General features: G+C 50.8%; 1 protein-coding gene across 2 annotated transcripts in view; it reads right to left on the bottom strand.

Annotated features, from left to right (window-relative positions):
* Positions 1-2,289: 2,289 nt before the first annotated feature.
* The window catches only part of SSBP3 (single stranded DNA binding protein 3), a 78,386-nt gene continuing 67,668 nt past the window's right edge, over positions 2,290-13,007 (bottom strand). The window contains exons 14-18 of one of the 2 annotated variants that reach the window (XM_029227442.1): positions 12,103-12,173; positions 4,312-4,390; positions 4,046-4,074; positions 3,830-3,931; positions 2,290-2,954 (exon numbers count right to left, since the gene is read on the bottom strand). In XM_029227442.1, the coding sequence (XP_029083275.1) occupies positions 2,925-2,954; positions 3,830-3,931; positions 4,046-4,074; positions 4,312-4,390; positions 12,103-12,173 (311 nt within the window). In that variant the 3' untranslated portion in view covers positions 2,290-2,924. The remainder of the gene's footprint in view (positions 2,955-3,829; positions 3,932-4,045; positions 4,075-4,311; positions 4,391-12,102; positions 12,174-13,007) is intronic. The other variant, XM_029227443.1, reaches the window with a different exon arrangement.

Raw genomic sequence — 13,007 nt, 5'->3', positions numbered from 1 at the left:
TCAGTGCTGGTGAACAAACACCTCTTCAGGACTGTCAGTGCAGGTCACTAACAGCCTGCGTCTCCTCATCTGTCCAACAGTGACGTTTTCCCAGTAGTTCAAAGATATCTGTGCTGAGGAAGAGCCTAGGAAGCCTTATTCCCCGATGAGGACGGAAGGACAAATGGAATTTTCTAGGCCCTCCCAGCTACTCCTCATACCCATTTAGATGCTCCCCAAAAGAGTAGTACCACCAACAGCTAACACTGTTGCTCTTACTACTTAAAAGGCACTGTTCTAAACACTTTACAAATATCAACTTATCCTCACAACCACCACATGATAGGTAAACCATTATCCCCATTTTATAGATGAGGAAACTGAGGACAGAGGTTATGAACTAACTTGCTCAGGGCCACACAGATCCTGCAGGATCTGAAACTGGTCCCTTCAGACCTTGTAAAGGCGGGCTAAAGCCACACTTTGCTCAGACATCGTGTGTTTCCCTCCCCTCCTGCTGCGGGCCTGGCCCCAGAGCTCCAGGGAGGCAGAAAGTTCTACTTTCTAAATGTTGTTCAAATCAGCATCCACAGCTGCTGACTTGGTGGGCTTGCAGTAGTTCTTGCCTAGACAGCAGCTGGGACTGGGTCTCCCCGAATCTGTCCAGCCCCACCCAACCATCTTCCAGGATGTGGCCTGCACCGTTTTCAAACATTCAAGTCAAACTGTGCCACTCTCCAAATCTTTCAAGGGCTCCCTGTTGCCTTGGAGGTGAAAAGATAAAACTCAGTGCCCCTGTGGCCCGGCACCCTAGGACCTGTGAAGCAAATTCCACCTGAAGGGAGAAAGCAGGGCATGGGTGCAGCCCATGGGGCCAGCCTAGCCGATGCTGACTCTCCACTGAAAACAGCACACTGGGAACCTTATCCAGAAAAATAATACTCTGGCAAACCAAAATGCGTTTGTGAGATGAGAAACCCCAACTGCCTTTTAGAATGTCCCCAAATATTTGAAGTGAGACAGTGTCCTCCCAACCATCTTCCCCAACTCTCCACAGAAGATTAACATGCCCAGGAAAAGAAGGCCGACTCCTGAAACAGCACAAACCAAAATCTTGCCCTGCACCAGGAACAAAAATTCTGCCCAACCAGTTGCCTGGCATTTTGTAATCAGTATAATGACCTCCAACCCATGTTCCCCCCAAACATGTCAGGAAGGGCTGCGGAAAAAAGATGTCCCTTTAATAAAACGTTATCAACATATATCGTACACAAACTACAATGTATCATAATTACTTTTTTTTCCTCTCTTAATTCAGAACCAGACTACAAGGTAAGAAAAAACACAGAAACAGCTACAATGTTCCCAGTAATCCGCACAAGGTCTCTTTTCAGGCAGATGATATCTCACATAGTATGATATACATGGATCGGAAAGGGAGGGACAAAAACAAAGACCAGCTACAGGGCGGGAGGAGGAGGAGGAGGGGTGTAAATGTACAAAGAACTCTGGTGTCTTCAGGGCAAGACACAGAGGTTTCAGTGGGGGGTGGTGAGGTGAGGGAGGCCACAAGTCACCCCTCCTGGGAGGGGACAGGCTCCACTGTCGCATTTGTTGGTTTTTGAAAATAAAAACAGGACCGGAAACAGCACATCTGTTTGGTTGCTGGCGTCCCCCCTGCCCCCCACAGCTATTCCAAAGTCTCTCTGTCCAGTTCCAAGCGCACACAGAGCAATTCTGGTCAATATCCCATTTTTGAAAAAGAAGAATCAAGAGGGGAAAAAAAAAGAAAACCCAAACTCCAGCCCTCCACTGCCCGCACACAGGAGGACGACGATTCGAGGAATGAGAACGCGGAGGTCACAGTTTCCATGTCCCAGGTCATAGCCATCCTGTCGGGGCGGCCTCCCCCACTCCGCTCCAGGCCACCACCCCGCTGGCAGGATTCTCACTGGGAAGACTGGGGTGGGGGCTGAGGAGGGGGCTGGAGGGCGGGACGCTGGGCAGGGAGAGGTCCAGAAGAGAGAGGAAGCAGTCCTGGGAACACAGTGCATGCCACTGGGTCGCAGCACAGCTCCACTGGGGCGGGATCCTGAAAGCGGTCGGTGGTCTGGCCCCTCCAGCCACGTAACGGGGGAGGGGGTCTGGGGTCGAAGCTGTGCAGCTGCTGTCGCCACCTCGCCAGGAGATCAAGCAGAAACAAGACAGGTTCCTGCCCTTCCCTTGCCCGTCAGCACAAACCAAAAACCCCAAGTGGAAAAGGGTGACTCCTTTTTTCTTTCCCAAAAAGGCCGTTTGAAAGAAACCACCGATTGTAAACTGCCCAGTTTATTATAATTATTATTATTATTTTTAGATGGCTACAAAGACAGGTGAGATCTCACACCTAGACTAGCTTTCCTGGTGGAAGGGCTTGGGTACAGACAGACAACAGGGCTTGGGTTTTTGTTTTCTGTTTTTCGTTTTTTGCTTTTTTTTGTCTTTTTTTTTTTTTTTAAAGAAGAAAGCAAAGAGGTTGATTGGGGTGGGGGGGCTTGCTAGAAGCTTCCATTTTTAAAAATTTTTCCCCCAAAAAACCCCCCTGAAAACAAATTAAAAAAATCCCAACAACGGTAAAACCCCCAACAAAAAACAAAAATGTGTCATGTACATAAAAGGTCCTTTTGGGAAAGGGCAAGGGGTGGGATTTTTCTGGTCATTGACTTGAAATGTATTTTTGAGTTTTGTCCTTCATGTTTTATGGAATAAAAAGTTCGGCCTTTTTATTGCATGAAACTAAAATTGAGAAAGGTTGGGGGAGGGGAGGGGGAGGGTTGAGGGGGAGCAGGAGATGCCCCTCCCCCAGCTCCTGGGTAATGACACCTCACTTCTTCTTGCATAATTTCTGGCACCTTCCCGCCTGCAATGCCGGCTCTCTCAGCGTCTCAGAGAAGAGGAGGGGGGGATCACACACTCATCGTCATGCTTGGAGAATACTGGAAGGGGAGAAGCAGAGAAGGGGGGTCATGAGGGCCAGGGTGTGGGAGAGCCCTGTGGAGATCTGACTGCACAGAGCTGGACTGGGACTGTCTGGGGGGGGCTGGGCTGAGACACCCATGATGGCACTGGGTGGGCAGGGGGCCAGCAGGCGGGACTTAGGAGCCACCTCTTGGCACCAGCCTGTGTCCCTGACTCCTCTCCCCTGGCCCCTTTCCCTCTCCAAATCACCCCTTCTTTCCAAGCAAAGCAGCAGCGGCCCCTGCCGTCCCCTCATGGGGCCACAGACTGCAGAGAACCGGGGTCTGACAAGCCGGAGCACAGACAGGGTGCCCTGGGGTGGGAGCCGGCCTGGGGTTCTCAAAAGCTGCTTAACCATGACATCGTTTCTTCAGATGACACTGTAAATAGAGGCCCAATGTGAAAAAGGAGACGGCCAGCTCCTCTGCACCGAGACCCCCGGAAGTCACTGGGTGCGTGAAACTCCTTCCCCAGGACAGGAGGAAATAAGACTGGGACAGAGACCCAGTGGGCCAGAGCCCAGGGCTCGTCCAGCCACGTCAGCTTCTTCATTGCTGGAGGCGCTGCGCCTCCATGTGGATGCTTCGGGAAGGTCAGACTCAGGTAGCAGGGGTCAGCGCCAGGCAGTGGGGGAGGGGGGTGGGGGAGGTGAGGGCTCTGCACTTTGTGTGGAAAAGTAACCAAGGTGAAAGGCCCACGACACAGCTGCCAGGACACTGGCCCAGCAGGCAGGTCTTGGTCAGGAGACTGAAACTTAAATCAACAGTCCCCAGGCCCCAGGGGATACGGTGAGGCCCCAGGGGATACGGTGAGGACCCAGGGGTGAGATGAGGGTGGTGGCAGGCACACTTACATTGTCATTCTGGAAGGAGTGGAGGAAGTTCCCTCCTAGCTCACCATCGTCTCGAGGGGTGCCTGGAGGATTGCTAATGCCACTTATGTTGTTAGGAGAATTCTGCAGAGAGAGCAGAGGAGGTAAGCCCCCGTGCCCCCAGCAACCTGCCCCCCAGATGCGGGAAAGGCTTTCTGGGTGGTGCTGTCAGGGAGGAGACATGGAATACACACTCACTTTTGGAAGTCCATCTATGTCACCTGACCCTGAAAGGAAAAATGAATCCAGTTCAGTTTCTTGCCCACCCTTCTGTGCAGGGGCCTCCAAACCCTTCCACCCAAGCCCAAACATCTCTGCAAAGAGGATCTTCTACTTAGGCAACATCTTCCTCTTGGGATCTTCCTGTGGGGACCCGACCTAGGGGAGCCAGGAGCCAAGGCAGAGAAGGCTTCCCGGGAGGGTCGGGCAGGGGGCAGCATGATGAGGTCAGGGCGCTGACTCACCTAACGAGCCGTTCATGTGGTGTGGCTCCATGCCACCCATGCCCCCCATCGGGCCGTCCGAGCCTGGACCCATCGGGAACTGTGGGAGAAGCACAGAGCGTGGCAGCTGAGTGGGCCCTCGGCTCGGCCGCAACCCTCGCAGGGCTCCCATGCCCAGCTGCATCCCCGGGGAGCTTCCATGCTGGCGGGGCCACTCTCACACACTCAGGCATTTAACACCAGGAGGCCGGAGCTGGTGCCTCCCCTCGGCCCTAGGAATTGTGCAAGGCAGAGGCGCTCACTCCTATGCACCACGGGAGGAAACCCACCCAGAGAGAGAGAGGGACTGGTCCAAGGCCACCCAGAGACAGCTCTCCAACCAGGCCTGCTGGATCCCATCCCGGGCTCTTGCCATCCCGGGGCAGCGTGCGGGGCTCGCCAGTGAGAACCTCACCCAGACGGAGTGACCAACTGCCAGGCCAGGAAACAAAAACATTTGTGCTTTTCCTCCCCATTTTACAGATGAGGAGACTGAAGCACAGAGTGGACCATGCTTTGCGCACGATCTCCCAGGTAGGAGAGATGGAGAAGCTGTGGCTGGACCGTGGGCAGCCTGGCTCTGGAACCATCACACTAGCCTCCTCCAGGCTCTTCCTCAGAAATGTGTGGGGAGCTGGGGCGTGGGTGGCAGGACTTCTCTCGCTGGGACTGTGTGGGGGAGCTCACTAATGAGCAGAACTGACGGCGCAGACAGACCAGACACCAGACGTGTAATCTGCTCTACCCGCCTTCTCAAATCTGTCTGGAACTAACCCCCCCATCTCAGCAAAGCAGCAACCAAAGGCCAGAGGTCACATCGCATGGCCACCAAGGGATGGCTGAGCCCAGTCTGGAGAGCCAAGGCCCAGGGATACAGACTGGATGCCAGGGTGGACAGGGGACGAAGTGGCAGAATGGAGGCCTGTGCCGGGCACTAAGGACACAGAGCTGAGTCACACCTGGGCCTCAGTCTGAAGGAAGAGCACAGCCACGGACACCCAACTTCCCCACAGGATGCTGAGATCCAAAGAGAGCTGCAGACAAAGCACGGCTGCAACTTCAGAAAGAGGCACTGAGGAAAGGGCAGAGAAATCACAACAGGCTGCATGGAGGAGGAGGCAGAGCGTCAAAATAATTGAGGGATAGAATCTGGGCAGGCAGAGATGGACCATGGCCTTGTTCTCAGCAGGGGTCCTGCCTGAGCAGAAGTAAGAGGCCTCCTAGCAGGTGCCAGCACGGAGTGGCTGGAGCAGGAACTGATGTGACGAGACTGCAGGGGAGGGGCTGGGGCACCAGCCACTTCCTCACCCCGCCTCCCATTCACACACCCCGTGGGTGCAGGATCCTTGCCTCCCCAGTGGCCTCCCAGGGCCACTCGCAGGCTTTGGGGCACATTTTGCCATCTGGCAACCAATTTCATGCTTATGAAACCAAGTGATAGGAGGATGAGGGTGACCAACTTTTTAAGGAGCCAAACCCAGACACAGTCACACCAGAGCAAAAGAATCCTGAAATGTGACAATAAACAATTATGCACATGTGTCATTACTGTAACATACATATATTTAAAAAACAGGTATCTTAAATAACATATTATGTGTATTTTTGTTATTCTTTTTAACAGCTTGAGATATAATTCACATACCATACAAGTGACCCATTTAACGTATGCGATTCAGTGGCTGTTAGTGTATTTATGGAGTTGTGCAACCACCACCACCATCAATTTTAGGACGTTTTCATCACCTGCATCCATTAGCAGTCACTCCCCATCCCCGCCCCCCTTGAATCCCCAGGCCCACTCAACCATTAATTTATTCTGTCTCTACAGATTTAGCTATTCTAGACACTTCATACAAACAGAATTATATGTGACCTTTGTGGCTGGCTTCTTTCACTTAGCAAAATGTCTTCAAGGTTCATCCATGTTGTTGCATGTATCATGTACTTCATTCCTTCTTACGGCCAAGTAACGTTCCATTGTATGTATATACCACATTTAATTACCCATTCACCAGTCAATGGGCAGTTAGGTTGTTTCCACTTTTTGGCTATTATGACTAGTGTTCCTGTGAACGTCTGTGTACAATTATTGTGTGGACATGCTTTCGTTTCTCTGGGGTAGATACCTATGAGTGGAATTGCAGGGTCACAGGGTAACTGTTTAACCTTTCGAAGAACTGCCAGACCGTTTTCCACAGCATGTGCACCACTTCACGTTCCACGTTCCCTCCAGCTATGTGTGAGCCTTCCAATTTCTTCCCATCCTCGCCAGCACCGCTCATTATGTCTTTCTGATTCTAGCCATCCTGGGGGTGTGAAGTGACAGCTCACTGTAGTTTTCATTTGCTTTTCCCTAATAACTGACGCTGAGCATCTTTTCATGTGCTTATTGGCTATTTGTACATCTTTGGAGAAATGTCCATTCAGATCCTTGGCCCATTTGCTTTTAAGTTTATTTTTTGGCTGCGTCGGGTCTTAGTTCCGGCATGTGGATCTTCCGTTGTGGCCCGTGGGCTTCTCTCTAGTTGTGGTACGCAGGCTTTTCTCTAGTTGTGGCACGTGGGTTTCTCTCTAGTTGTGGGGCACAGGGTCCAGAGCGCGTGGGCTCTGTAGTTGCGGCATGTGGGCTCTGTAGTTGTGGTGTGTGGGCTTAGTTGCCTCGTGGCATGTGGGACCTTAGTCCCCCAACCAGGGATCAAACTGGCATCCCCTGCATTGCAAGTTGGATTCTTAACCACTGGACCACCAGGGAAGTCCCCTTGGGCCATTTTTAAGTTGGTTTGTTTTTTTATTATTGAGTTTTAAGAGTTCTTTACATATTCTGGATTCAAGCCCCTTACCAGACATATGACTTGCAAATATTTTCTATGGGCTGTCTTTTTACCTTCTTGACAGTGTCCTTTGAAGCACGAGTTTTAAATTTTTTTTTTTTGCGGTACGCGGGCCTCTCACTGTTGTGGCCTCTCCCGTTGCGGAGCACAGGCTCCGGACGCGCAGGCTCAGCGGCTATGGCTCACGGGCCCAGCCGCTCCGCGGCACGTGGGATCTTCCTGGACCGGGGCATGAACCCGTGTCCCCTGCATCGGCAGGCGGACTCTCAACCACTGCGCCACCAGGGAAGCCCCTCGAGTTTTAAATTTTAACGAAGTCTAGTGCAGTTACTTTTTTTCTTTTGTCACTTGTGTTTCTGGTGTTGTAGGTAAGAAGGCTTTGCTAACCCAGGTCACAAAGATTTACTCCTACATTTTCTTCTAAGTGTTTGATAGTTTTAGCTCTGACATTTAGGCCTAGGGTCTACACTGAGTTAATTTTTGTGTATGTTGTAAGGATGCAGTCTAACTTCATTTGTCTGCACATGGATATCCAGTTGTCCCAGCGCCACTTCTTTATTCTGTATTATTTACTTTTCTGTTACTTAAATACTATCAATTAAAGAACAGCTGAACTAGTTAACAGGGGCAACAGTAGGACCAGTTAAACAAATGACGTGTGGAAAAAACACAACACTTTTATAATATTTCTGTGTTCTGACACAGCAAATTATTTTAACTCTTTACTGGATATTTAAATGTGGTAGGCTGTATTACTGTGTATTTATTGAACACACACGTTAAGATTTTTTCAAAAGAGAACCTAAATACAATAGGACTGATTAAACAGATACTACCTATATTTAGTTTCTAAAAACTGACACTTTTTTCTGTCCTGTATCACAATAGGATATTTTTGCTCTGCTTTTTTAAAAATTTTTTTAAAGATTTTAAAAAAAGTTTTACGTACAAAAAGCTAGCATTGTTTCTTTCATTGGGTAGATGTCTTGGATAATCCGTTCAAGGAAGTTCATTCAGTCTTATATCCTCTGTGTACTGATGGGAACACTGGTGGCACCTCCTGAGGCCACGTTTCAGGACCAGACCATGCCAGTGTGAGAAGACACGGCCAAAGCAAGAGCCTGGCCGATTTTTTTTTTGTGGCGGGGGTGGTGTCCATTAGAGCCCCTGGGGACCCGTCTTGCTTTCAGGGGTCCAACAGGGCAAATGGCGCTTGCTTTTCCACTAATACTTCCCTGAATTGCCTGCAGGTTCTTGGGCATCCTTCTTTCATGTAGTGGCAAAACTGAATACAGAGTCAAATGGAAAATGTACCGACGCGCTCTGCTCTTATCAAGCCCTTATCAAGGTGTCAGTCCAACGTGGTAACACCAGACTATCCTCTCCACAAACACGTCTGCACGGACTTCCCTGGTGGCACAGTGGTTACGAATCCACCTGCCAATGCAGGGGACACGGGTTCAATCCCTCGCCCGGGAAGATCCCCCATGCCGCGGAGCAACTAAGCCCGTGCGCCACAACTACCAAGCCTGCGCTCTAGAGCCTGCGAGCCACAACTACTGAAGCCCGTGCACCTAGAGCCCATGCTGCACAACAAGAGGAGCCACCGCAAGGAGAAGCCCGCGCACCACAACGAAGAGTAGCCCCCGCTTGCTCCAACTAGAGAAAGCCCGCGCGCAGCAACAAAGACCCAAAGCAGCCAAAAAAAAACAAAACAAAAAAAACACGTCTGCACATGGAGTGCTTAGGATTTTGCTTACGTGCTCAGGTTTTTGGATCTGTAGGAATCGCTTCCAGCTCTCCAAAGATGTCCAACCACTTTGTATCTACAAGCAGGTTTTGGAAGATCAGCTGCTTGTCAGTCAGGCCCTTCTCATCTAGGAGCTCATCAGATGGGCTATGCCTGCCTACGATGGCCATCATTTCTAAACATTCCGAGCACACTGTGTATCATGATCGATTAAACCTCTCTTAGGGAAACTGGTTTTAAAGCACAAAGGTAATCTGAACTTGTGAGATCTAAGTTGGATTCTAAATAAGTTACAGTTTTAATAAAGAAACTGGGAAAGTTCTAACTTGGCTGCCCTTACCGGTGACACTTTGAGTCCTCAAGCAGCCTCACTGCCAAAGGTAAGCCATTACTTTGGCTGTATGAGGCTTTATCACAACCCCCCACGAATCTGAACAGCTCAAGTGCCGTCCACTCAGCCTCATCTAGGCTCCTCATGGCCTCTTTAAAGACCATCAAACGGTTCTGGAGAAGCAGCAACTACATTTCTATTTTACTGTCATTCCTTTCTGCATTCTCATCTCATCGTATTTCCAAATCAGAGAAGAGCATCACAGCAGGCTGACATTTTAACATCTTCTCTGTGGCCAGGAACAGCCATCTGTGGGCGTGTGTCCAAGGCTCTCTCCAATTCTATAAACTCAAAAATCTCACTGAGTGCTTCTGCACGTTTTGAGCAAACTGACAAGTGACCAAAACGTTTCATTATGAAAGCTGGATTATCAAAGGTAAGCAAATCTCCCCCCTTGACAGCAGTGTCGGGGACAAGGTGTGTGGGGCATTTAGCAGGTAAGAAGTTTATAGACTAAATGAAACTTGCCAAATTAACTGCAGTGTCTGCCAAATATGCAGATAAACGAGTGAAGTCTGGTTTGCATTTGGACAAGGAGAATAACAATCTTTTATTTGTTTTCTGCAGTTTCATTAACATCTTCTTTGTAGAAATCAAGATTATGATTTGAAGCTCCAGTTCTCAAGTCAAAGTACCTAAAAGCTGGGGAGACTTTTGTTGCCACGGTGTGATGAACCATGTGATATGATGAAAGAAGCTCCCTGATTTTCTCGAAGATGCAACAGAATCAGCTGTACACTGTAAAGGACCAACACACTTGTCATCAAAATTCCCCCTTCTGTTCACCCACAGGACTTCGTTGCAGCCTCTGAGTCAGGAAATGTAACCTTCTCCGTTCATGGAGCCATCTCAGTTCATGGACCAACATGGCGATGGTGTTCATTCAAGGGCCAACGGTGTTCATGTCCCGGCCAACATGGCAGCCGCCGTTTTGCACTGAGCACTGGTCTCTTTGGAGGATGCACAAAACTTTTGATTGATTCAGAAGGATGTGCCTATCTCGTCCTAGACTGTGCAGTTCTGTCTACAATGCACTCTCCCACCCTTTTTCCACCCACATCCCTTCTCATCTTTTCGGCACACTTGCCGGTATGTTCTGGTTTGGTTATTTGCCTCCCTGACCCAGTTGTATGTGTCCTCACACCTGTCATTAAAATTCATTCAGCACCCCCCCCTTTTTTTTTGGAGGTGTCGGGGTCACGCTGGTGCTGGTGGTCTCATCGTTCTCATTTTCATTATCTGAGCTCTTAGAAAACATGATCGTGATACTCACAACGTGAAAAATGAAAACACTATCTTGACACAAACAGTTAAGCCGCAAGCAGAGTCAAAGGTGGACTCCGCCAGGGCCCGGATGCAGCGCGCTTGAGTCGTACCCCTCGGAATGATGCAACACGGATGATCCATCATTGAGAGCCACAGACCACGACTGCTGGCATCCGTGCTCAGGAAAATATGGTGACGGCAACCATGGGAAGTGGGGAGTCTATGCCACTTTCATGTGCTCAGTCCTGTCTTTGGGACCACTATATGGGTCTTACACTTTTCTGCCCAACCTGCATCCATTACCAAAACCCAGGATTTTTGTGTCCTGGGAAGTCATCTCCCAGGACACAGGGCTTTCCATGCTAAAATCCAAATTGGCTGGCCACCCTAGGGAGAGGCAGGGGCTATGGGAGATGCTGGCTGCCCAGGAGAGGGGGAGAGATTGTGGTGGAGCAGCAGTTGAGGAGCGAGGTTCCCACACTTCTCAGTCCCAGGACCCCGGGTAAGGTCCCTCTCGGCGCCCCCAGGAGGCAGGGCAATGACCCTCACCCAGAGGCTGCTGGAGGATGAAACACGCGCAGCGGCCAGCACAGGGCAGCCCGTAATCAGGATTTAACACATGGGGTGATTCAGGAGGCACATCAGGAACCGAACTGGCAAAACCAAACTGTGCATCCCTAAGGGCCCGAGCCAACCCTGGGGTCACAAGCCCACCCTCTGGCTCTGCAGCCCACAAACTACTGATCTGGTCACGTGACAGGCTCCTTTCCAGACCCTGAGCTCCCGGAGGGCAAGGCCAGTGGGACTCACCTCCCCCGCCTGGCAAGGAAGGGGTGTCTGTGGGTCAGACCAGCCCTGTCCTTAGGGAGCTCCCAGCCGGGAGAGGGAGACAGGCCGCCACTGCACAGTCCAGTCCCGACGTGGGCGCGGGAACACGAGAGGGAGTAGGCGAGCAGGAATCAGAACAAGTGGAATTTGAGCGACAACATCATTACAGGTTGGGACTTCGAGAGGCCAAGAAGGGAGGAAGTGGCTTCTAGATGAGGGAAGGGCCCGAGCAGAGGCAGAGAGGTTACAAGATGGGGGGGGGGGGGCTGAGGGCTCCCAGAGGCACACAGCAGGCAGGCCCCCGGGGGCCTCCCCCCAAAGCTCCACAGCCAAGGATATAGACCTGAGACATCGCCCAGGTGCACAGACAGTCAGCCGAGCAGGGACCGGCCCAGGCCCACCTGCAGCCTGCTGCTCTTCCCCGTCAACAGCCGGCTCGGGCCAGCAGGGGTCCCCCCCGTGAGGCTGGGCACCCCACTCTGACCAGAGGTGTGCGAATCAGCCCACCCACTTCTCTCCCACCCGCTGCCAGCTATGAAATGGGAACCAAGCTGCCCAAGAGTCAATCACTTTTCTGATGGTTTATTTTATCCATCTTTGGTAACAAATGGCTGTCATCAGCTAAGCTTGCTTTCCGCTCAGCCGACGACGTCAGTCGGATCTGTCGCAGTACCTGATGTGTAAATTATTAGAAGCTGACTTACGTTGGACCGGCTGCCTCCAGGCGGCACCGGGTTAATCATTGTGTAGATGTTGTCACTGGAATTTGTTGAATCTGTAGAACAGTGGAAACCCGCAAGTCGGGGTGATTAATTCACTTCTTAATTAAAACAAACTCATGGCACTTGAACTCATTCTTTTGTATTTTATCACCTAAAATTTCCTCTAAGTACCACCATTTTCTGGCTAATTTGTATCTAATGAAGATTCACAAAGTTTTTAATCACAGAAAATTCAACTGTGAAAACCACTCAACCCTGAAAGGAAGGATTTCAGGGCGCCTGGATAGCAATGTGGACATGGCAAAGCCGTCTCCCCCATCTCAAACCAAATCTGGTCCCCAGATACTGCCTGGCAATGCAGGGGCGGCCAGACCACCACCTGTGCTCTCCCCCCAACCCCGCCCGGCAGTGTTAGTCAAACTGGAAAAGAGAAACACCACAAGCTGATGGGGCCACCCTGCCAAGCCGATGGGGCAGGAGAGAGAGGCAGGGATGGTGCTGGAGACGCAGTAACATATGGAGTGGTTTAATGTGACCCAGTCTGAATGTAGGTCATGCAGCTCATAAAAATGCAGCAGCAGAAAGAGGGAACAGGAGCGGGAATATCACGGTCGCCGCCAGAGCCACCCCTGCCACTGAGCAGCTGCCCTGCTACAGGGAGCTGAGGGGATGGGAGAGAGGGACTCCTCCGTGTCCCCAATTAGCCAGCAAAGTCTCCTCAGGAAATCAGCTAACATGTTTATATCAGGAGCAGGCACCAGTATTTCTCCGGCAGAGATCCAACTACCTCTCACTTTTTATTTTGGGGGTGGGTAAAGATAGTATGTTGAATTCCTTCTAGTTGACGGTACGCTACTCTTAGCTGGGAAAAAAACACAGTTGTGATG

Source organism: Monodon monoceros, unplaced genomic scaffold (assembly GCF_005190385.1).
Source record: "Monodon monoceros isolate NGI ecotype Baffin Bay Population unplaced genomic scaffold, NGI_Narwhal_1 Super_Scaffold_18, whole genome shotgun sequence".
Lineage (NCBI taxonomy): Eukaryota > Metazoa > Chordata > Mammalia > Artiodactyla > Monodontidae > Monodon > Monodon monoceros.
This window is presented reverse-complemented; position numbering and strand designations above follow the sequence as displayed.